Source organism: Plectrocnemia conspersa, unplaced genomic scaffold (assembly GCF_051122295.1).
Source record: "Plectrocnemia conspersa isolate PC_06_02 unplaced genomic scaffold, ASM5112229v1 ptg000003l, whole genome shotgun sequence".
Lineage (NCBI taxonomy): Eukaryota > Metazoa > Arthropoda > Insecta > Trichoptera > Polycentropodidae > Plectrocnemia > Plectrocnemia conspersa.
In genome coordinates, this window is record NW_028277167.1 from 23,948,684 (window position 1) to 23,975,616 (window position 26,933).

A 26,933-nucleotide genomic window follows, 5' to 3' on the forward strand; every position below is an offset into this window, starting at 1 on the left:
TAGATTCACGGATTGCATCTCGTCGTCGACTTTTTCTATGCATGCCGATCGCTTCGATTCAATTAAAATGTTAATATCCCCGACCGGTTGGTTTTACATTTTGTATTCTTTGTCTCACGGCGATCGTTTATTTCAATATTCGTACACGTCGACTTCGAACAATTCGAATTTTACGACCGTAACTCGCGACATTAACCGTATTGCCGTGAAGCGTTCCGTGGCACTCGTCGGTCGACAATCGCATTTCTCCCCCCTGTCGAAAAATTGCAAAGCGAAGACCAAACTTGGCGGAGCTTTTACGAGCGACGAATAATAAAAGTTCCCGTTCCGTAGGATAATGGGCCGCGTTTCTTCCCTTATTGAATCACTTGCGAGAATGTAGCTGATCTTGTGAAAGAGGAGAAAAAATAATAATAACACCGAGAAGTTTCCTGCGATAAATACTCCAACGCGGCAAAAGTAATCATATGCGAGCTTTACGACCTCGCTAACTTACGAATAACCCATAAAGTGGACTAGCTTCAAAGGAGCTTTTTACGACTTCACTATAAAACGATTGCGGTCGCATGCGCGTTCGTTTTTGCGGCGAAACGCGAAAGACACGAGTCTTTGAAGATTATACGATCGACTATTAAGCCAAGAGAGAGAGAGATGGGTTTTAAAATATCGTGTTTTTCGTTTTGCGTCATGCGGTTGTTTTTAAATAAATTGCTACAGTGAAATGCAAGTGAGCTTTCGCAGTGGTTATATTTTATTCGAATAATGTCTTTACCCCACTCTCGTGAATGCGGTTTGCTTTTTTTATTAATGATCTAATATATACTACGATTAATCACTATAAAAAATGTTCAAGCTATCTAAAATAGTCATAATGTCTATATTAGTATCGACAAGTGGTTGTTATTAGGAACATTTTTTATTAACAGCATTTATTTGAAATTGTAGCTCAAGATTGCAATTAGGTTTATTTAGATCAGATTGTTAAATCAAAGAGACAAAAAAGTCTTTCCGACGTTATGTTAAATATAAGCACTGATTTTTCACAAAATAAATACGAAACATAAGGTGCATGAGAAAAGTTTATATTTAGAAAATCTTGACATGCAGGATCGTTAGGGTTGTTTGGAATCTCCGGTCTGCTACATCCCGAACACATTACGGAGTTCATTCGGATGCCTCGCCCGACAAACTGCGTTTGTCCCCTTGCCAACACTTTCCGCGAATTTTCTTTATCGCCCTCTCGCCATTTTTTGGCATGCACCACAGAAACATTGCACCGAGTCTTGACGAATAGCCCATTAACCGCATTCTGTTCGAATTGCAGCCGAGTTAAATCGTGCGACGGTCAATTAACTAGCGCTCGCTTATGTACATACAGCTACTACCTACTCTAAGTATGTATCTTTAATGGCCCAACAAATTTATATTATACGCTGCGCTCGATCCGCCTCTATTTACATGTTTTATCATTTTTTAATCAGGCGTAAACATCACCGGTGCGTCTAGGCGTTCTTTTTATTATCGTCATTATACATCATAATTTTCTTGCCGCTCTGCCAAAACGTTCGATATTAATTTTATCTCCCGCACATCTGTGCGCCGCGACGTCCGAAAGCTCTCGCAGCTGTAAAGCGATCGAAATTTACGGCTCGTAATGCCCTGAATAATTTTCGTATTAACGCTCGAACGCAAATAGGCCGTATTTCACGTCGTCAATGCGGATATGAAATATGCTCTCGAAATAAGCCCCCGCTTTAACGCGTTTGACTTTATGCACGGAACGCCCACAACGCGCTCGAAATTGATTCGCGCTGCATTGTGTCTATTATGTCGTGTGTCCATATTAATGGTACATCGGTCGCGTTGGGCAATTCCAATCGTTGCGGTGTGTTTTGCGAGGCCGTTTGACTCGATTAGTTGACAATTAATATGCGCGCCGCGCGGTGGCGAATCGTTAAAATATGTCCGACGGTGATCCTATGTGAACATGTTGGGGACAGTAAAAAAGAATCGATGAACTGTGTGCAATTGCGAAACACCGTCACGAAATCGATTGTGTCGTCCAACTTTGATTGTCAAAACTAAACTGTATTCAAATCAATGCCTCTTGGATCCATCGATGCGGGATGCGACACGGCACATAAAATAATTTGTGATTTTTTTGTGTTGAATACTTTGTGCACACATTTGAGCGTTTTATCATTTTAATTTTATACAAAAAATATGTCGCTAATATCATAATAATTAAATTAAATATCTTTCGAAGTTTTGCCACTAATTTACCTTGAAATGCATTCAATCTGTTTAACGTAGGCTATGTCACAAATACTGCATGGATTTTTTCGCTGCCAAAAAATATGTTATAAAAAATAAATATCGAGAAAAATAATAAAAAAATATTAAACTACTATTTAAAATTGTATTGACAAAAATATATTAAGCCATATATGTCACTATTATATTTATCGAGCCATCCGTGACACTACATTAAGTACAAAAAAATACAAATTAAATAAAATTAAATAAAAAATATTAATAGAATTAAAATAACTTTTTAATAAACATCTGTGCCGTTTCTTTTCCACACATATTGAATCATCGTCGGTAGTAAATAAATATTTTTAAAAACTAGATGGATTTTCAAGATTTGGTATTTCTGTTGGCAGTGTTTCTGATCCCAACAATGCTATCCATTTTATGTTATTCTCTTCTCTTCTTTCCTTTGTACTTTTTTCTTATAGCATTTTCTTGTAATTCTAGTGGATATTGTACTAATTCTGATTCTGATTTTTCATTTATTATGATGTGAGTGAGGTACAGTTTTTTTTTTATTATTTTGCGAAAAATATCTAATTCAATATCATTTGACAAATTTTCGTCTTCGCTTGTCTCGGGTATGTTAAAAAACATTTGTGTCAATAAAAATTGTTTGGATCTATTTAACCCAAAAATAAAGAATACTGCGTGTACTGCCATATTTGGCCTTATGATAGCGATTGTAAATACTCAAATTTACTTACCAATACTCTCGTTATATATTTTTAAAACTTATGTTGTACACATTTAAAGAAATAAATATGTTCAAACATATAGCAATGTGACATTATTAATTTACGCACTTCAAATGACTACCAACGGTTTACGCAATTTCTGTTTTTTTGATGCCTGATTGAAAAGTGGTCACAATTATGTTGCTAAAGATGTACAGACAAAAAAAAATCAGAAGTAAGACTGTTAAGTCGCGGTATTCAATGTGTAAATGTTGAATTTCAATTATGGTGTCCATGTAGTACCTGTATAACATAACATAGCTTATGTAGTTGTGTAAGGGTTTGCTTTCGATGTATAGATTTAATGCTCAATTAATTTGGGCACTCCATTCTCTTCATGAATAATACATACATGTAAAAATCAGCTTACTTAATAAATGTTGATAAGTTAAGATTCGCTCTTTCTTTAAAAAAAACGAGTCATTGTAGAGGTTGTCAATCGACAATTTCGTGTCAGATTATATTTTCCAAATCTATTCCTTAATAAACAAGAATTTGTGTTGAATTCGCTTTTAATACAATGCGCTAATTCGCAGTTTCATTGCCTCATTTAGGGAGCATTTCTCAGACATCTACGCAAGAGATTTTGCTAGGATCTTTCGGGTACAATTTATTGTATTCTCAACGTAGCGTTTTTGAAGTTGCTATGTCGGTGATTAAGTTGTAAGTATGTTTTTTGCGAGTAAAACAATACATGTTTCCCTTATTGTTTTACACAATATTTCCATGTGGTTTATATGGTTCGATGATTATTGTGCAAACAAAAATTATGCACAGCAAATATTCTGATCATAGATGATCAATATACACATATATATATATATATATATATATATATATATATATATCTAGAAATACGTCAAAATATTAAAAAAAAATAATGTATACATATAGCATATGTTAATATGATTTTAATTTAAAAAGTAGTAACTTACAGTGGTATGATAAACTTACATTTCCTATAATTACATAAATGTTTATTTAAAAATAGAGAAAAATATAATGCTCAGAATTTTCGTGTCGAAAGTTCAATAAATATCATTGATTTTAATTTTACTGCATTTATTACCAAGCCAAGGTTATCAGCATGATAGATTAGGTTTTCATAGATGTTCCTTATCTCACGAATACATATCGTGATAAATAATTAAAAATTATTTTATAAATAATAAAATAGATAACACATTAATTTCAGTCTGGCGTCGATTGTGTAACGCATTACAGTGGAAAATTAAAATATATACGGAAAACCTTTCAAATCATATTTATAACAAATAAATAATATTTCAATCTACCGATAAAACAGGTTCACATAAAATAAATAAGGTAGGGTAATACCGATACATAGAAGCCTATTTTGCAGACGACGATATGCGTGCCGCATATCGTCGTCGACCATGAAATATTATAAGAATATGGATTATTTAATGATATTTAATTAAATAAAAATAATTTATAAAAACGCACCAAGAATTTGGAGACAAAGAACATTTCGCGGAACTCTTTAATATTCTCCGCAGACGTCCGCTTAGTAAGTGCTACGAGACGAGGGCGCAGGCGTTCAATCGCGGTCGTTCGCGGATGTTTTATTAATTAACTAACATATTTCGACTATCGTGTAGATACGATGAATATTTAAAGCGGAAAAACGCCTTTCACGATATGTTATTCGTATCGCTCCGCCCCGCATATTTGCAATCGATATCATGTGTGTTTTTTCTATTCAAATAAATTATAATGTTATGCGAAATGCGGCCGTTAATTAACCAATTTAACCGCGGACACGTTGAGATGTTAATCTCATCGAAATGTACGCGTATTATTAATGTTGTATGCATAAACATATTAAACGCGATGTATATTTATCGCCGGCGAACCTCTATCGGCATTAGCGTCGCGAGACGTATATTATAATTAATTAACGCGATTAGTGGCGGATGCTTGCCATTAGCATAATTGACGTCTCTGTGATGTTTCCTCGATACGTTAATATATTATATCCGCGGAAGTCGAGAGACTTCCCGGATTCAAAGGTGGTGGCGGTAGTGGTGGCATCTCGTCGTTCCCGGTTCATTGATATTCAACGAATATGATAATCATCGCTGCCGAGATTATTCTCAGTTCGAGAAATATGCACGCGTATTTTTTGTACGATGTTCATTAATTCGTGCCAAGATGTTGAAATAACAAAAAATTGATTAAGCGATAGCACATTTCACTGTCATAATCGAGTTTGACGCGAGACGCTCGCTCGATTAATTTCTGGCAAAACAAATTCTGTATCCGTCTGGATTGATAGATTGTGTTTTATAATATTGGTTAGATTTTTATTGTTTGATCTGTAATGCATGCGAAAGTTCAACTAGACGACTTGCCGATGTATATGTTCTATAGTTCCACGACATGTATAATATCACACCACGTATCCTTAAAGTAGTCTGAAAGATTAAGTTGATTGTTAGCTAGAGTTGCTCGACGTATAGAAATTGGCTGCTTTTATCAGTCTTTTAAGAATCGTCTTAGCGTAGCTCCATTTGGTGCGAGTTTGTTTATTCATATACCCCTTGAGAATTAGGAGAAGTGCACGTCTCTCCCAATTTTCGTCAGTCTAGCTAATCTTTATGATTCAAGGCGGAAACAGACTATGTGTTATTGTCCGAAAAAATATTGTTAGATATGTATTTATTGTAAATCTTCCGTTGTAACATGACATGACAGGCGTTATCACTTTGCTTTGCAATGAGTGAAAACATAATAAACATATATTTTGTAAATTTATTTATCACGATATTTTTGTTGTTGTTGAATGAATACATACAATAGCTCATTATTAGATCATTTTAAATACCTAATATGTATGACCTAGCCCAATTCTAATTAATAATCACTAATTCTGATCTGCCAGATACGATATAAATTTTAAAAAATCACTACGGTCTATATGGGATTCGAACCTAGCTTACATAAATTATAAATAATGACTAATTCTAATCCCACAGACACGATAAAATTGAAAAACACGTATTTTTTTGTATTAGTCATCGACTATTATGCTATATGGAGCATATTCGTTGTATTTGGCACCGACCGTTCGGCTTTGTTCAGCTGTTTATTTCGTATTTGCAAAAAAAAATTATATTAGAAAGTCTGAATAAAAGAATTAGTTTATAATACCTTGTGCGATTATTATATTATATATAAATTTCATGGGCAGTACATATAAAAAAACTTGCGGTTACTATTGTTTTTTTTTATATCAAACTAGTTAATTATCATTATTACTACTAATAATAATAATAACAATTTCAATTATATAGTATATTGTTATTAGACATTATAGAAATTAATAAATTATGGTTGATGCAATACCACAAAAGTAATTGCAATGGAAATATATTATAATGCTTTAATAGTCATTCAATGTTTATTTTTAATCAAAATATGTCTTATCTTTTATTTGTAATTTCCAACACTGACTAATTTATGTATGTATCATTAGTTTACATTGAACTTCCTTTTATATTATTATTCGGATTTTCCTGATGGTCAAGTCACGATTTCAATTTAAATTCAACGTAAACAATGATGGTATTGAATTATATTCCATTCATTTTAAATATTTAGCTTCTAATACAGGTAATTTATGGCATTGTTTTAATAATATTCACTATGCTTATCTTATGGAATATTTCTATTCAAGGCGGAAATCGAAGTGTTGAACTATTTGCACATAACAACTGAAAGTGGTTCGTTTGACGCTTTGTGGTTATCTCTGATCTGTATTTTCTGTGATTGCGCTACCACTTTCCGCCCACTGTCGATATTTATTATAGCAACGCGTTATTAACAGCGTTGCAGAGGTTTATATCGTACGTATGTATTTATGTGCTTTAAAATGGTGACGGTGCTTTAAAATGTCTCCCATTTACGCTTGTCGGCCCGTTCGGCAAACTTTTCGTTCGATCGCCAAGGTGTAACGGAACATCTTTAATTAAATTTCGCCCAACGTTTATTGGATTTATCAAAAAGTTCGTTTTTCGCTATTAAATTTTCCGCGCCGACAATTTCCCGCGTTCGGCGAAAAACTTCCACCGAAAATGGGAAGAGGAGACACGTGGCGCCCCAACTTAATTATCATTCGTTCTCCGGCATTGCCGTCTCCTTCTCGTTTTCTCCCCCATCGCGTAAGCTTTATCGTTTTAGCTTTTTATTAAGTTTTAACGATTTCGTAATTCCAAAGTTTAATGTCGTCGCCAGACGCAGGGAGAGAGAGAGCTCCTCCAATTTATCTTCCGATAGTTGCAAAACTGTGGATTTCGCGCCGTAAACATAACGGGGTTTACGCCGCAATTTGCGCGGATAAATAATGATAAAGAATTTAACGCGAGATTTATTAACATCGACCACTCGTAAAACTCCCCGTTTTAGCCGAGCGGCTATTTAACTGCCCCGGCGCTTTTATGTGAACGTATTTACGACCCCGAAATTAATGGATCTTTTTTATATTCATTTTCAAGGCGACAGACACCCCTTGGAAGTGTCGTCGGATTTAATTTTTCCGCTCTTCTCCGCTACGGTCGTGTAAATATGTGTTTGTAGATAGTATAAATCTCCTCGAAATGTCATTAATGGCTCTGCTAATATATAAACGCTCGTTGGAATTAAAATTAATCGACGACGCCGAGACGGACAAATAATTTATGATTTGTAAGCCGACTTGTGATATTCTAAATTTATTTCACTAATTGAAATTTAAAATGCCTCTAAAATGAATTATAGTCTTATAGACGTCACATAAACTTTAATTGTGCGTAACTCATATAAAATACAAATTTATGTGATTTATTGCTTATTTTATCTGGAAGATAATTTAATAATAATATTCCACAGGGCGTTTCTAGCTACAAGTTTGTTATACATAATGTTTATTGCATAAAATTCGATGATTAAAATGGTTATAAATATGCGTTGAAACGCTGTACTTCTTTAGGTCAGGGCGAAGGGGGGCGGACATCGGCATACTCTCGGGGTCGATCGTCCTATCTTTAGGCGTTTTGAAAAATGATCGTTTTTGTTACATTTTACGATTTTTAGAGCATAAAAAAGCAAGTTTAAATGTTAACAAATCATAGCATACCAAAGTGAGCAACAAAAGTCGTTAAGTAGCGCCGTCTCCCGATTTTTGTGCATAGTCGTTCGGCCGAAACATCCCGGAAAGCTGTCGCGCGAAATAAACGCTCTCGTTTATATCCTGGCCGGCGTCGGATGTTTTACGACCGAAATATCACAATAAAATTTTCCTCCTCTTTCCAAGTTCTGCTACTCGCTACGGCGGCCGCAAACTTTATTATGTAATACACAATATCCCCATCTCTCTCTGGCGAATAAATTATGGATGGAAAAAGTTTTGCGTTTCCCTCGCCGCATTTGCTATATTTTTTCTCCTTTTCCTTCTTGTGCCGTGCCACGGTCTTCGCCATTGTTGGTCTGGCTAGTCGTGCCCCGCTGCCATTTTCGTGTTTAACGTTTATTATATTCGAGTAAATATAAATATGTGCGCGCCGCCTTAATAAATTTGTTTTCGTAATTCATTTAAAAAAATATGCCTTTCGTGCAAAGTGTGCCGGCAATGTTCGATTTACATTTCAACGGGCGTGTTTATTTATCGCCCCCCTGTTGTACCGAGATTCGATCACGTGCCGGGGTCACCAGTTTAGGCACGGTGAATGTGTGGCATTTTTATCTTATTTGCGGCATAGATTACTTAAAAAACTGTGTATTACACGGACATCTAGGTCAGACTTGTTGCATGCAGAACTTATTTTATAAAAATAAATTTGAGTGAAAAATATAAATTAATCAAATACAATATCGACGTGAAGAGTTGCTGCTTTTCATGATATTTTAAATATCATATTGGTGCGAGCAATGTTGTGTCTGAACAAAATATATTCCTGAAGTATTACGGCCGTCTTCGTATATTCACTTTTCGAGTCAGGCAGAAATATTTTTTCTGTAAGATCGGTAACGATTTTTTTGGAACCGATCATTTGGATGTGCTTTTAAACCCTCAAATGTACATCCGCTTAGAGATGCGATCATGTGTTTGAATATCGACAAGAAAAATCTAAATATAGCAATAAGGGTAATAAGTCCTTGTGACAAATTTCAATCGCAGCGATCACGGGTGGTCCCGATGATACAAAAATGTGTTCCCTGTTTTTGACAGCCCGAGAAAAATAGATTGTAGATAAATTTTTACCTAAGTAAAAAAGCAAGTATTGTTTTATTTATTTAATATAAATATTTTATTTTAATTAACATGTAATATGTATATTTTTTTATTAAATTTATTTTTTGTACTAACTTTTTATTTATATATCATTATAATAAGTCAATAAAATGAGTGATAGACGTGGCATTTTTTGCTTAATGATTTTTTTAAATCCTTTAATTTTTTATGGCTTTCAATTATATGCTGGCAAAAAATAAATGTACTTCAATAATTATTCAACATAAATTTTATACTTTGACAACTAACCTAACTTTTGTTCTCTTATTGTATTTAAGGAATATATAACAGTTACAAATTATTAATTTAATTAAAGATTGAGCCTTGGCCTATTGTACACGATGTTACGCATCCGGGTTACATTAGCAATTTTGCATTGTTTTGGCCCGCAATTGGAGCTTTGAATTAATAGGTCATGTTCATTTGTGTTGTGTAAATTTCTTACATAAATGATACTTAAACACGAGTATCATTTATGTCTTTTGTTACACTGTCGTGAATGAAGTTAAATTATCAGTCTTTAAGACATGTTAACATTTCAATTTATTGTTTTTTTTGTGTCCATATAAACATGGCTATACGAGAATCATATTATTTTATGTATGTACATATGTATAGATACGATTCGAGGGATGAGAAAAATGCCTATAGATATAATATTGCGACCCTCCGTGACTAAAAAGCTTTTCGAAACGCAAAAAGAAAGTCACCACTTCGGAGGTGGGCGGAGGGGGCGCAGGGGTCAGAGATAGGAACTCGACGGGGGGTGGGCACGTAGTTAAATATTGAATACGGCTCCTCTTGTCTTTATGCTGAATAATCAGGCAAAGTTGTGACGCGGCCAACCACTCGACGACAAAGAAAATAAATTTACGTTGATTTGCAAGATCGGAGACCCCGCCCGCCTTTCGGATATTGGCTCGAGTTTGCCAAAGAAAAATACGTTTTTTTTTTCCTCCCTCCGCGCGCGCTCTCATCCCTCTGCTCTATCTTGCTCTCCTCTCCTCCTCGTATTCTGCGCCTCGTCTCGCTCCCTCCGGACTTCGGACGCTGTTAACGCGGACGAGGGATGAGCGTTTTCATTTTCTTTCTCGGCGCTAATGTTTTCGTCGGTTGTTTTTCTTTCGCCTTTTTTTGCCCGCTCCCCGGCAAACCTTCCGCGTCCGCAAAAAAGCCTGTTTTGCGGTGATTTAATGCGAAAATTATGCAACTTTTACAACGCTCGTCGACAGTATAAATTAGCATGTTATGAATATCTTTTTTTTTATTATTAATGTAACGTAATAACCTAATAACTTTTCATTGTTTCACTGTGCGATGATGTAGTGGTCTGAGAGGGTCGCTTTTCGTGAAATTCACTCTTATTTTCTTTGATAATTAATTGTTACTATAAAGTATATTATCAATTAAAATGTTGACTTATCTTTGATTTAATTTTATTTGCTTGAGACTTGATTATATCGGTAGCTAATTGATGTTACTTTTACATAATCACTGCGATCGTTATCGTCTCTTCTCAGCTTCCAGCTTGAGAGTCCATCATGGGGAAAGCTTAAGCTCAATAAAATAAAAGACACGCCATAAAATAATTTGTTATGTCTATGATTCGAATGAAGATCGGTACCTAATGGTATCAAAGCGTTGTACAGAGAATCATGATTATGTTTTCAGAACAAAGGAATCTCCCCCATTTAGATATTATAAAATAACTGCAGCGTTTGTTGCTGCACAAGAAGTCGTTACTGAGCGAGTGACATTTACATATAAAACAATATTTTCTTTCATGCTATTTTATAAATCTAAGTTTTGCTTTAGTGAGTCGATGTGAAAGCTGATTTAATATTTTTGTCAATATAATTAGGTTCTATATATAACTATATCTTTATTTTCAAGAGAATAAAAACTTCCTTTGACACAAAGTAATATATACTGTATCATTTTAATTTAGAATTTTATCATCAAGTTTAACTTTTCTTGAGGATAACTTTTTATTTTGTATTCCAATAATATCCGTTAGTTTTCACAGTTATTGTGTTTATTGATAAGTCTTCGGTAATACTGTTTCACTCATCCATTTTATGGATGAGTGAAACGTTCAGGTTTATTTTAAAACGAGACGTTTTACATATATTTACTAAAAAATATCAGAAGTGTCATATCCTACAGATAAGCACATTTTATGACGTGAATTCATTTTTAAATAGATTTTTAGAACCTGCTTGTAATCAAAATGTGAGATTTTATAACTAAATTACCTTTATTACCCGGCCTCGCCCGGGATAGATTCAAACTCATTATTTATTCATTAAATTAAATTTTATCCATCCTTTTATTACAAATTTATTTCAATGCTTGGTTATATATAATATTTTACTATTGCAGTAACACGTAATCAGTTATCAGTACGTCGCTGTTCAGCCCGATTTTTAACGTTGAAAGTTTAACACAGTTGAAAGTTTAAAGTTTAACACAGTTGAAATTGTAGTCAAAATGACACGTGCAAATGTCACGTTGCTATTGTTCACTATTTGGGAGGAGTACTTCTGTTTTATGGTATATATGTGTGTTATTCGACTTTATTTTAGTTGAAAAATCGGTCTAATGTGTTGAAGTGGCAAAGTAGATTTCTGATATAAATATAATATATTTATGATAGATGAGCGTAGATGAACAAGACCTTAAGATCGCAGTACAAAACAGTTTTCGTCCTTGTCTCCCGCTTTTAACGTTAGATATTCTCGTTTTTCGTGGATGGCCCGTACTAGAGTAGCGTTCTGAAGCGCTGATGTCTTGGCCGTAACATTCAAGAATAAGGGACGCGATCGCGAGCATTAACGGTGTGTCGAACTTTAAAAAGTGCTTTACGCCAATGCCAATTACGCCAATGATTAATCGGGAAATGTACATAAATTCGTAAAAAGTATAGTATATAAAAAATCAATAAGCTAACCTTTTATATATATGTGTACGTATGCATATATTTTTTTATTATTATATGTGTACATTTACAAACCAGTCGATACGTTTTCCGACAGTGCGCATTAAGCGTTTTTATCCCTCAATAATCTTATTGCCAGCGCCGCTAGACGACTCTTTTCTCTCTTTCTCCCCCTATCCACACACACCATATTTCCCATCTACGGCCACCGTTATTACTATTCTCTTCTTCGCCGCACAATCGTCTATAAATCTTCGGTCTCTCGTAAAACATGTGATGTTCTTTTGAAATCCCATTTTTTCCAGCCGGAAAGATACCGTCGCTCCGTGTCGTTTTCTCGGTTCGCCCCCCGTATTTTTCCGACCCTCGCCTTTTACGGCCCGACCCCTCCGGCACGCTCGTGCGAGGGTTTTCTCCGTCTCCTTCTTCTTATTCTTCTTCTTCATCTTCAAGGGTTGTCTAGTTTATCCGGATTCTTCTCGCGGCTTTTATTATTCATCCTTCTTTATTATTTACTTATCAACAGATGGTTTTCAGCGCCGCTTTCCTACATCCGCATAATATGAACATTTTATACGTATTTTATGTAATTATAATAATAATAATAGTATATACATTAAAGTTTAATACCTGTATTTTTCCGCATCCCTTGTTCCGCCGTAGCCGCCCCCTCGACAGTCTGCAGTGTTTGTGTTTGCTTGTTAAACTTTCCGAGCGCTCCGGGTATTATGTTGTACGTAAGACGATATCTGCCAAAGTACTCTTACAAGCTTTTCTTGCGCCGAGTGGAGCGTCGCCGCTCGTCTTCGGTAATAATATTTCCAGCCGCGCAGTGGCGGCTCGTGGGTGAGGCATAAGCGAAATATATCATTTCCGTCCACTGAATCTAAATATAAAGTCGCAGTATGCATTGAAAAACAAATAAATAGGTTCTACGATTATAATAATTTCAAAGGAAGTTGAACTCACTGCTGTCTTACTGCGTGGACAATACAATTACCATGATATAATAGTATTTTTAAATATTAAATATTAAAAATAACAAGTCATTGAATAACGATTCGTTTCTTAAGTATTTTAAAAGGTATAAATATATAGCTTTATGTAATAATTCATTAAAAAAAACTCAACCGGTATGAATGTATGTCATAATGCTAAATCGCAACACGTTTTTATTACGCTCGAAAGGTCAATCATGCGCGCGAATAAATCTTTACGATAGGCCATTATTCCGATTTAATCGAAACGTATTATTTATGCGCGCTAACAAGGTGAAAAATTATCTACTACAACATGTGGGCATGTGTAATCAATTCAACGTATCCGTTGCGAAAATCTGTTATTAATACGCCTCTATTAATTATTGCACATTATTTTATAGTCTCGCGCCACCCCTGCGTCCGTTCCGTTATTTTTTCTTATGAAGAATATAATAGACATTTCCTTCTGGGCTTAGTTTCCTTGCGGGATTTTTCCCTCGTTTTCTATTTGCGCTCTTTCTCTCTCTCGGTGGTTCATTTTTTTTACTCTTATTAAAAAACTTTTCTTTTCAAATTATACGGCTCTTTGTTCTCGCGCTTTTTTTCACGGCGTATTATTTACTCGAAATTATTAAAACGGTAATAATTCGGCCGTCGCTATTTTGCGATTGTTATTAATTGGTTTAACGTGTTGTATAATGAAGATATTAAAAAGGAGCAATTTGAATGGTGTTTCGTATCATTGTTTTATTCAAAGAACCCGTTTATATATTGAATAAATATAATAATTACATTCAACTTCGAATGTATTTATATATAGTACATTCAAGTCAAAAATATTAATATTTTAGGGTAGCATTTAATGTCAAATGGTGCATATTAAATTATAAATTTACCAATGAATCAAAAAAAATCGAGATAATTATTTATTTACAGCAGAGAGCACGAAAAATAAATAATTTCAAATTTAATGCATCTCGAGTTGTCAAATTATTCACGCACATATGTATATTGCGAATTTAGCAACTTAGCAACATTATAAAAAGATATTTTTATAAATTAGTGTTAATATTTAGAACATCTTAAACCATACTTATGATAAATGGCAGTTTAGGAATATTTCTAAATTTAGTGCTTTGCGTTAAATAAAATAGCAATTTTTTCGACTATCATTAGTCAATGAGTAGTATTTGTAAAATATCTTAAAAATCTAGACTTTTTATTTAAAATTAAATTATCGTTACTTTGTCGAATTCTGCATTTTTATGCTTATGTGCATGTTTTCGCGTTAATTCCTTGTCCACATTATTTTATTAGCGTTTCGAAGAAAAATCTTAAAAAGTCTTAAATATGGTTTAGTTACCTTAAGCAGACGATTTTCATTAATTTTCTCACTGCGCGACCTTTAGAACATCAATGATATCTTAGAAACTTTGACTACTATGATGTTTTTAATCCCAGTGAGAAATTATACTATTTAATAATTATTTTTGATATAAAAAACATTTTATTATTAAACAACATTAAAAAAATGTGCAATGTGTATATGCAAGTTATCTCTTTCTTACTTCTTCATATATATGTATGTATATGAGCGAGCGAGCGAGATGATCTGCAAATGCAAATCATTTTTTTATGTGTCTGGTTTTTATTTTTAGGATCTATTGAAAAGATTCGGTATATTTGCATTAAATTCCGTGCTCTCAGAAAAAAATCTATTGTGAAAGTGGTACTGATTCATCTTTATATATGACTTGCAGAGAACTTGTATATTTAATACAGTGTATAATATTTATTTTTTCCATTTCCTGGCCAAATCCATTTACCTGGGTATCTATTAATTTGTATATTTAAATCAAGGTTGATATACTGTACGGAATAGCACAGTCCGTAATGTATCAAATTAGTAACTCTGGGGTTGCGAGTTCTAGCACCGGCAGCGGCACTCGAATTTTTTTTTTGCTAATTATTTATATTACTAACATCTATTGCTTATTATTTATATTACTTTGTATCGATCATCAGATCCACATAAATGCATATTAGAAGATAGGGACAGATTGTCATTATTTTATCAAAAGTGCCATGGCAAACGTTTATATTGCGTTAATATGTCCATATTTATCATTATACATATTTGTTTGTGTTTGCTTACCATAAGTTGTTTATCATGATATAGATTTATCCTGTTTTAACGTATTGGGCTTACGCCTGTTAGGTTACAACGGAAGATTTTTATAAAATATTAAATTTTGTTGACAGTGTTTTGCGATATACTAACACTACGATGCGTATTTCGCTTCTCTAATTTTAAAATAATTAACAAAAAAACATTTTATTATAGGTTTGCATAAAATATAATTTTAATAATATTAGTACATAAAAATATATGGCAAAAACCAAGGCTTTTATTAAAAAGCACAAGCTGCATTCAACATTTTTTTTGCATTTTTTCTTATTGAATGTATTTTTTAAATGTATTTTTTAAATTCCTCCCTTTCTGATTTTTATATAAAAATTACGTAAATTCTGATTGACATATTACCAATATTAATCTGGGGAATGTGGCAGATAATTGTTAATAAAACACAACAATAAATCTATTCTAAATCAATGATTATAATAATAGTAATTGCTTAACTGTAAGACCAAATTAGTGTCAAATTCTAGATGCATTTTATGCTTCAGAAAAATTATGGCAAGAATTGTTATATGATTCAAAATATTGCACCCTCCAATAATTATAAAATGACCCGTATGTAAAATTTCATTCACTAGTTATTCATGTAAATACTCTTAATACCATTACACGCCCTATCAGTATTTTTAAAAATTCGAATTAATGTATGCCATTATTCTGCTATAGTCGAACAGATCGACAGGCTATAAAATAATCAGGATCTGTAGCGATAAAATAGTTGGGAGGTTCTGGGTGGTTAGTTGAGACAAAGCTACAATTTAATTGTCGATGCAGCACATTTATTTTAATATGGAACTTTGAAAGTAAGTAGGATATAATCCTAAACCTAGTGAAACAGATAATGCCGGTGAAGTCTAACTAATCTAACATTAGAAGTTTTAATAGTACGGTAAAAATACATTAGACCTTTATGTTATGTTATACTTAAGTACTTTTCTATTGTACCACAAAAACAGATTAACAATTAAATTAATAAATCAAAGTTCAAACCCAAATGTTTGAGAATGCAGTCGTAAAGTAATGTCCCCCATCCCTTCGGCAATTTGTCGACTCTCCAGAAACGAGAATAATTTCGTAGTCCATATCTTAGCCGGCGGCATCAACGGCTACGACGGTCGGTTCGCATCCCTTTTAAGATTCGCCGTGTTTATGCAAGTTGTGCTTCGTCTTTAGTGCTTTATTCCCTACCCGGCTGCACTAGGAGAGCACAGCAGTACTCTTGGCATTAGCGAAGGGGGTGGTTACGGGGAATGGCGGTTGGTGAGCTCGCATCAAAGTTTCGCGAGGAAAAGGCGCCGCGGATTACGGCACTGGAAGTTCGCAGTGTCTGGCGCGCCGATCCGTGCGGATTTTTCAGCTCGGTAAACACGAAAATTACGTATTCAGCGCTGATATTCGCCGGATTATTTTGGCTAATCCGCGAGACTGTGAAACGGATGTTTGCATGTTGCTTTTCCGCGGAAAATTTTCGAGTGAACGATGTTTTCCCATTACCGAGTGTGTACCATTCTGAAACAATCCGCAAGATAAAAACTCACCCCCCAAAATCGCGGGCAATTAAGATGCTTGAGATTATACGGACGCATGAGGGGTGCTCGAGGTAGATATAAGATATAAGAACAACCCCACCGAAACGATTAACAGCCAGGAAATTGTTTAGGGATTTAAGAAGCTTCTGTGTTGTCTTGAACAATTTCACTCCATTTAATAGCGCTGTGGTATATATAATTATGGATATGAATTTTATTTTATATATTGAAAAGAAAGTTGTTTTTAGTTGTCATGCACATGCTGTTTTAACAAAACTGTGCCATTAAAGAGAGCCGATATTAATCATTTACAATTGAAAGAAAAACATTAAAAGTATTGTTATTATAGCCGCTGAGAGCGAACCCAGGCCTTGAAAAAACAATGATTCCGGGCCCCATGACAAAAGTGGCATTTTATATATTTTTTAACATCGTAATATAATTTCTTGAATAAATAATAATAGGTAAAAGTCAACCCATTCTATGCTACAAATAAATATAAAAATTAGCCACCATTGCGACATATTGTCTGAAGTATTTTAATTAGGTATTAAAAAATATTAAAAAATAATTTATCTGATAATTAGTAATGTTTTCTTTGCTGCTTAGTGTTGTTATATAGTGATTATCAAGCATTTATATCAAAACTTTTTATTACAATATTACGAGTGAGAATCGAATAAAGCACATCTAAACCGAATTTTTCTGACACGATTTTATTGCTTTTGACGTGAATTTTTTATTTCTGAGAAGTAATTATTTTTTGCGCTCTCCTATTGCCCAAAATTCGGTTTGAATAAACTTTCATCAGCCCTCTTATATTGGAAGTCCATAAGCATAGCTATCATATTTTTAAAACATCGAATTGCAGACAAACTATGGTGCAACATGCGAGACGCGTCGTCTGTATATACTTCTTCTTTCTAATTTTCCCCTGAAAGTTGAGTTGGCTTAGTTTGTATTTGGGACTTAATGAAAGTTCTAAAACTATAATTAAGTCAAGTTGGGTTTGAACAGCAAATAGACGTTTCGCAACTGTCAAATTGCGCTTCATAGACATTTTAGAGCAGCATATTAGCCCCTATTAGTTAAATTATATTTTCGCTAGTACAAATATATATCTACTGGTGAAAATGTATTATATTTGGATTTCATTAGTGATAATATAACGTTACCAAAAGATACACATTCACTGTAACATTTATACATCGGATGAAAATAAATATTGAATACATCTATAAAATTTGAAATCATATAATGTTACTAGCACCTGCCAGATAATTTATGTTTTCCCTGGTAAACTATCTACTGGTGAAAATGTATTCTAATATGATTTTACTGAAATGACCTACTTTAAAAAATATTTTCGAGATAGATTCGAAACTGTTTTTTTTTAAATATTCTTTTAGGAATAAGCACATGAAACTGAGTGTATTATTTATTTAGATTCGGTGAATATTTCCTCTCATGTCTAATATTTTTTAAACGTTCAAAAATCAATAAAGTCCACGATACTTTTAACACAAACGGAGCTGCGTCAAAAACTACAATCTGTCCCTTTGAATATCAATGTTTATTGTGAAAGTACTACCTAGAAAGTGGGTGCTTTTGAAGGCAATGTTCCGCTCCTTTTATATTTTATTTGCATTAAAAGGGCTGAAGGAACTTTTACCTGAAATACATCAGCACATACATCTCAAACAATTGTAGTTTAGTTCAGATTCATTATTTGAGGTCGGTTTTTATTTTTTTTATACATATATTCTTGCTATGTATAGCTGTTAGCTGTAAACGTCATAGGTTAACTCATGCTATTCTTACAGCAATAAAATAAATATATTAAATATTTTTTCAATTCACAAAAGTATGAATTTCCTTATTCGCCGTTTCGAATGAAATTTTTTGTGACCTCCAATGAAATTTGCACGTAAATTACCGATTTCCTTATCGAACTGCAATAATTGTAATTTAACATTGATAAGTCCATTATCTTTATGGTGCGTTGTTCGAACTTATATTAGTGGTAAATTGCTACGGAACCAAACACACATTCTCTGTATCGACGATACCTTTTGTTATATCATTTTGTATCACATGATATCTAAGGATTCGGCCTTCGTTTATAAATTCATAAATAGCCGTCGCACGTACGTACATACGTGGCGACCCCCTTATTGATATTCGAATCGGTCCGAACGGCGAAATCTATACAGATATTCTATAATACATTCGCGTCACGAGCGTTCATTGTATGTAAAGAGAGTCGAGTTCGCGCACGGCCTGAATCCGAAGAGCTCTCGCGGCGAAGACACCGCCTAGGTATTGTAATATACTATACATACATTCGCCGGGATTAAATCGAGAAAGTTGATCCCTACCGCGGGGTATAATAATACGTTCGTCCCCGGGGATGGGGGTGAGTTTCTTTAACTCGGCGGGGAATGGAACGTGGCTGTTCCGCCAGACATTACTTGAGTCGTTCCGCTTATCCGGTTTAATTAAAACGTTGCCGTTAATGCAGTCTCGCCACTATGAAAATACTGATAATTGTGTCAGATACGATTGTTAGTTCAAAGTTGATTTTTTATGTGACCATGGCGATAATTGAAGTATGTTAATGGCTGATAGTTGATTTTGTAGTAGCCATGGCCATCAGTATATTCAGAGAGATTCCATACTCATCGATAAATGAAATAAACTAAAAGCAAGATTGCAATAGACTGATTCACTTACACCCCCAGATCGTAATGACAGCAAAAAGTGGGCGAGCACTAAACCTCGCTCAGTTTGGCTATGTGTATAAAAACGGATACACAGCGCCCAAATCAACACTTATACTTATTAAAGAGCTTAATATAATTTACATTATTGTATTTGCATGCAAATGTATATGTTTGAATGTGTCATATGGGGAGAATACGAAGAATCCCGCTTGCTAAAAAATCCAATAAAATCAGCAGAGAGAGCAAAAATCCGAAATACGAAACTGAGCAATATGTGCGCTCGGCATATAACAACATAATACTCGGGCGAATGAATAATGTCGCAAGTGAAACGAAACATTGTGCGGCGAAGGCTCACGCAATATGTCAGTTTGTTCGCAACGGGATCGTAAACGCGAGGGCGCTCCACCATAAAAGCTTGACAAATATAAACTCCTTGCTAGGGGAGCAGCGCGAGGAATTGAAATTGAAAAAGTTCTCCACGGGCGTATGAGCCATACGTATACGTGTGTAGTGCACATGTGCGCGAGAGACCCACGCAAAACTCATGTTTATATATACCCCCGTTACGGATAGGCATTTGCATATCGAGAGGGCGGTTAGCCTAGTCGTGTGTATGTATATGTGTATCAATCGCGCGCTAAATTCGTGTATCAATCTCGCGCAGAACGCCGGAGAGAATTGAATTATTGGTACTTTCGGTTTATGGAACAAATTTAGCTAATAGGCTTTGCGAAGGGAATGAAGCGAGCGAATTAAGGGCGATTTACTATACGCTCAGTCAGGACCTTCAATTTATTTGTAACTAAATCGATCATTCCAAACCACTCAGTAATTCATTATCCACATGTGTATATCAATTTTACTATAAAAATTTGATTTTATATGTTTTTATAGTCTGATATTTATAGCATTGACTTATTTTTATTTGCTTTAAAAGCACGATCGTTAACTTTTGAAGTTTTTCTTTTAAACAAAGTTTTAACCTGATTGTTAAACGTACATGCTTTAAATTTATTCATAGTAAACATCATATGGTAAAAACAGTATTAATGTTTTACTGCCCATTAACTTATAATCAATTTCTAATTTAAATATTGCAATCTACGTAATATATCAAACTTACTTTATTGATATTTTACGACTTAAATCGATTAAACCATGAAAAATAATTTATTATTTCTGTTTTACTGTTACAGCAACAGATTGATAATATTGTTTTTGATAAATAAAAAGAGTTGCGTTTATTACGTATGTACAGGCGGCTCTCGACTTTCGCACATAATTGGTTCCTGAAAATGTGTGCAAATGTTGAATGTACGAAAGTCGAGGGAAGTAAAAAAATTTAAATTGTGTGTTTTTAAAAAAATTATTTATCAAGTAAATATAAGATGTTTAAGTGGGGTTTGCGGGTGTTTCCTTTGAAAAGTTATCAAGAGTTAACTGTTTTCCACTATTTTTTTTCTTTTCTTCATATAGTATTTTATAACATGCTATGTTTTTATTGATCGCCCACGCACTTGTCACGCAATCACAATCTTCCATAATATTTAAAAATTTGTCAAGGTGCGTGAAGGCTTCATTCATATTTTTCATTGTTAAAGAGTTTTCCAAAATAAACCTGTCTCATCTACATTAAATATTTGGCTAGAGGAATATTTTACATCTTCAATAATTTTGGATAATTAGGAAATAAATTCTTTTGCAGCATCTTTATCCGCATCAGCCGATTCTCCAGTAAATTTAATATTGTGAAAAGAATACCTCATTTTAAAATTGTAAAACCAATCGTTACTTGCTTGAAAAACCGTGTTAAAATATGTTTTTAATCTATTCTTCCAATCTTTGTGCAAACTAAGAGCTTTTGCTTGAATAATTTAAATACTCAGAGGGACATCTTTTTGATGTTGGTCATCGATCTACGATGACAAAGATTTTCCATTTCATCCATGTTTTTTTTTGCTCTGTTTTTTTGGAAATATATTATTAAAGATTGTGGAAATATATCTTTATTTTCCACAATTTTGACTTATTCTTTAATTATATTTTTATTTTGCAAAATTGAACATATCGTAGACCTGTTAGTATCATACGAACGTCCGATTGAAGCAAAAGATTCACCGCTATCAGAGCGTTTTTTTTTTTTAAAAATGTTTTTTTTAAATGTGCGAAATAGCGAATTGTGCGAAAGTCGAGGGCCGCCTGTATGTATATATTTCTTTAAATTAATGCAATGAACCGCAACTGAAAAAAAGTAATATGAAATGGCCCAGAAGTCTTTAATGAAATAGAGCTTTTAGTCAAATGTATTTTATTATATTTTTTACATGTAGTAAGAGATATGATACGAATAGCTTTTCAATATTTGCCGTTGGATGCTTGAATGCCCTTTGGATCTCAGAGCTAAGGACTTTATACAATACAGAACATTTCGATAAGAATAGTTTTTGTACAGGTTGCACCTTACAAGGACTTATACATATATTTATATCGATTTACAAACAATAGCATTTTTTAACAAATTAAAAAACTGGAGGGATTATCATCGTACCTTCCGTTCAATATTATAATTGATTTGAAACGATACCCACAATGATAATTCATTGGTTAAAAACATGTTGATTCGTTTGAGACACATTTATTTAATAAATATATATACAGTAGACCCCACAATAACACGGTAAATTGGGAACGTGTTATTTGGGTGCGTGTAGTTGGGGGATTAGAAAATACTCACATTTTTTTAGCAATACTTATTTACGAATCAGGCGCGTGTAGTGAGATCTCCTACATAATATAACGGGTACCCAAATAACACGTTTGATAAAATAAGCTTTCTAATATTGTTATAGGTATGTAGACCCTTAATAATTGTATACATTACATGCTATATATTTAAACAACGCTTTTCATAATTGTAATGATTACTTCGTGAGTAATTAAATCAAGTTTTATTTTTTTTATATCGATCCAATATATATTATGCACTGCCTTTCAGTCGCTTGTCAAAGTATTTTATTAATTTTAGTTTTAATTATGTAAAGTCGCGTGTCGACACGATACCGGTAACGATCCGGCGATTTGTTTCGTCGAGCTTCGGTCGCACCGTTTTAAGATTGCGAACAAGCTAACGTGCGAAGCAATAATGTTTATATTGACACAATTGCCGTATATTATATTGCAAACACACACGTCATTATTATCATTACACAAAACGTAATAGCATAACAATACGCTTACTATGTATTTTTAATAGCCCATAAATTTTCTAATCTGCACGTAACACTTATTCGGCCGGCAGTGGCGTCGCGTTTTATAATACGTGCTTATATTTTTTTTACGCCTCGTTATAATTTCGCGGCGCTAATTTTTCCTCGTTCGCCTTTAGAACCAAATTTTCACATTTGCGTACCGTGCCGTAACGCCGGTTTATTGGCCCATTAAGGCGAATATCGCCCCGTTTTTATAATGGCGTAACGACGCTTTTGTGTTGTCCCGCATTTGTGAAATTGCACCGCCACTGGAAAAAATCGCCGTAAAAGGATTTTCTTTGCGCACGTGTCCTGGTTTACGTTTCGAGAAAATGTTGCGCTTAAAGTAGACAGTGTGATATATTTTACATAGGCGAATCTTATATAATATGGAATATTTAAATATTCGAATAACTGTTCAAGTATTAGTTTTTCTTGCTTTGCGAAATGTATCTTTTTGTATTTGTTATTTATAACAGTCATAGACTAACAGCTAATAGCATTAAAAAAACACTTTGTAATTGCCGAAATTCCAGAAATTACTCGTATTTATTTTTCTCTCTTATAAATCAATACCACTGATGTTTAATTTAAATTTGTTAGGGTAATATTTGTTTAGAGCGTATTGAGTTGAAACTGCTGCAACACATTGTTGATAATATATTCCACATTAACAGCAACTAAATGAGTTTTTCGGCAGCAGGAAAAATTAAAACGAAACTTCGTATTTGCTGTTATTTTTAAAATTTAAGTTTTATACTTTTTTATTGTAACATAAAAATATGTAAATATGATTCTTTATATTTTGAGTATTCGAATATTATTAGATAACAAAATAGTTAAAAATAACCTATAATTGGAAACTACAATTTTATTAATTAATAATTTAACTTTGCTCGGTTTGATTTTTTTATCAATAGCTCGTTGTGCATTTTTATTATTTAATATGTTTATAATCAAATTATTTTGATTGAAGTGCAAACAAAACGTGACTGTAATTCGTGTTGCTCCAATCGATTTGTATACATACATTTTCGTTCAATTTATAACTCGAAGGCCACATAAAATTACGTTTTACCGGTTATAAATAACTGTGTTTTCATATATATTTGCGTGTTTTTGAATGATGGTTTTTTCAGTGCTCTCTTCGATTTTCAACGTTTGACAACGAACGTCACTCGTTTTTTCGGATATTAATTAAAACTGTCATGCATACGTCATGCGTCTTGTTTTTATTTTATCTTTCAAAACATACTTTTAGCTCAGTTTTCATTGTCAAAACTCGTCAAAAATATAATTTATTAATTTTGCTAACACGAGAGCGTGTCGGTTGCATATTTTTTTCTTTCAAAATTCCGCATATTTTTTGCACCACTGAGATCGCCATTTTGTCCTCCGTCCAAATCGACTTCTCATTGCCGCGACGAATCGGCGTTTTAGCAAAACACACGATCGTCGTTTTTTTTTTGCAATACAATAATCTATCGCCTTCTGAGGTAACCTCGCGAATTTCCAAAAACGGCATAACAAATTAATCGCTTAGAATTTTTTTTTCTTCGTCAGAATGTATCATTGCTAGTTTGTTTTGTCAATAGAGAGATTCCGTAATGGATTTTTTTCACATATGAAAAACTGCGATAGCCGCCGGCGCTGTTGTTAGATAATTGAAGCGATAAAAACCAGTCGGAATGTATCTCTATATATACGTCGTATTATTTATAGCTAACGATTTAAATTAATTAGCATTCAATGTGGCATTCCCGCGCGCAGAATTCGTGTTCCCCATCGCGTCATCAAACGATTAGCGTCAACTCGCTAAAACGTTTCGTAAGATGTGTGCCTACATACAGTCGAGCGTTGATGTGTATATAAAAAAAATATTGTGTCGTTTGCCTCCGGGAGGTTTACCGAGCGTGAGAGGGTCTCGACTCGAAAATATACCATTGATCCACTTACGGTCTCAGAGGGGCGGTTCGTGTTTGCGTTCGCGTCGACCTTTTGGCGAAACCGAGAGGGTCGTTTCTGTGTATAACGATAATGGTTAAATCTGAAGGATTGTGGTGTTGTTTCATCGCAAACTGGCGGTTAAGCGACGATAATTTGACTGTAGAATAATTATTAGAAGCAGGGGAGCGCATTATAAATATTCACGTTATTTTTATTATTATTATAAAAAATTGATTTTAACATGTTTGCTTTGATTGTTTCAGGGATCCGATGGTGGCGGATCTGTGGTGTTCAATGCGAGCCCCGGCACTGGCACGATTCCGAGCGCAGGGCCGGTGCCGGGGGCGGGCGAATTTCCGAGAGGCGGCAGCGCCCCGGCCGGGGGCCCCGTGGGCGGAGGCGCCAGTCCCGCGCCCGCGCCCCTACCGCAGCCTGCGCCCTCGCCCGCCCCCGCTGCGCTGCCGCCCCCTCCCTACACCACCTCGTCAATGCAGGTAACGTACCGAATCACTTTAATTACTCATGAACATGATTCCTACCCCTTCTGCTGTAATTCAACAACTTTTTCATCAGCGGTTTCTAAGGAACGTGATAAAACATATGTTTCGGGTGTTGATGCGCGACTTTTTCAACTAGTTAGGAGCCGGAAGAACTGTTTGATATACAGTTTTATAGCACAAATATAAAATACACCGATATTCTGTATGATTAATCTTGTGGCGCTGTTTGGATTCGAGTGTCTTTCATGAATAGGTAAATTGACCTTTTAATTACCGTACTGTCTCCACCAATTCATTTTACCAAGAGTGTCTTCCGTGTGGTGCTTTTACAAGCGAATCCATTGTGGTCGCTTGCCGAAAGCAGAAAAAATATGCGAGTGACTATGCTATTCTGCTATTTCTACTTTCTATAAATATATTTAATGCCTGCACTACACTCTCTGGAAGTTGGCCAAGGTTTGCCAAGGACGGAGAATATAGTGGGTTACTTCAGTCGAGCTCGGTTCTGCCTGCTTTAAATCTTTCGGAAGTTGTCCGAGGTTACCGAGAACGAGAGGTAAAGTTGGTGTAATTCAGTCGACTTGGCCAGCTTCGAGCGTTTCCGAACATTGTCGGCATTTTTTCCGAGTCAAAGGGACCGAAGTCGCAGCTGCTCTTTCGAGCGCGAGCGATGAGATACTTCCCCTTGCGCTATCTCGCATGCTAAGTGACGAGAGTGAGAGAGATAATGATATGGTGTTTCGCAAACTGAGATAGAACGAGTAACTCGGTTCAATTTCAGTATGCGCGTAGGCGTCCTATGGTCAACACGCATGTCGAGCGCTGCGTCGTAGTCACGTGGTCAAGTTATAATACCACATGCTTATCGGGGACTTCAACAGACTCTTACTGACATCTTTGAATATTTTGGGGCACCAAAGGGGATTAATTATATTTTTGATAGTATATTCTTCTAACATTAATCGTTATTATATTTTTTTTCATATAAAATTAAATAATTAAAAATAATTAGTGGTACTTGATTTTGTTAAAAAAAATCGTTTCGAATATCCTCGTGTATTTTCCTAGATCGGTTTATATAAATGTCACACCATAACGAATTCTTATTTAGAATCGATGGCGACAAATTCTAGTATAGTCACACATGCGGTGTTCGTATTCTGAAGTATCATTTTTATGCCTTATGGCATTTTGCAAAAGCCGACAAAGATTTTGCGTAAATTGAATATTTACGACCGAAAAGTTTTCATTGATATTGTATTGGTGAGTGCCCACACAAACTTTTATAATTATCAGTAGCGTAATTTTAATAATATGAAAATTTAAAAATTGCGATTACTTGGCACTTTTTTTGATCGCGCGCAAATATCCCGACTGTACGTGATAGAAGCCGCCGTACAGACGTCATCTACGCGCGAAGTGCGCGGGCATATGTGATCTGCGACAGTGTGGGCGCTTAATAAATCGAAGTCGTAGATCTCGGCCGACTTCAGTTGTAGCTTCGGTTCGGACAACTTCAGTGG

The 26,933-nt window shown here is 34.5% G+C and overlaps 1 protein-coding gene across 15 annotated transcripts in view; it reads left to right on the plus strand.

Annotated features, from left to right (window-relative positions):
* tay (tay bridge kinase) overlaps nt 1-26,933 on the plus strand; it is a 310,160-nt gene that overhangs the window by 273,183 nt on the left and 10,044 nt on the right. For all 15 annotated transcript variants that reach the window (XM_088183449.1, XM_088183450.1, XM_088183452.1 and 12 more), the window contains one exon: nt 25,174-25,404. In XM_088183449.1, coding sequence (XP_088039575.1) covers nt 25,174-25,404 — 231 coding nt within the window. The remainder of the gene's footprint in view (nt 1-25,173; nt 25,405-26,933) is intronic.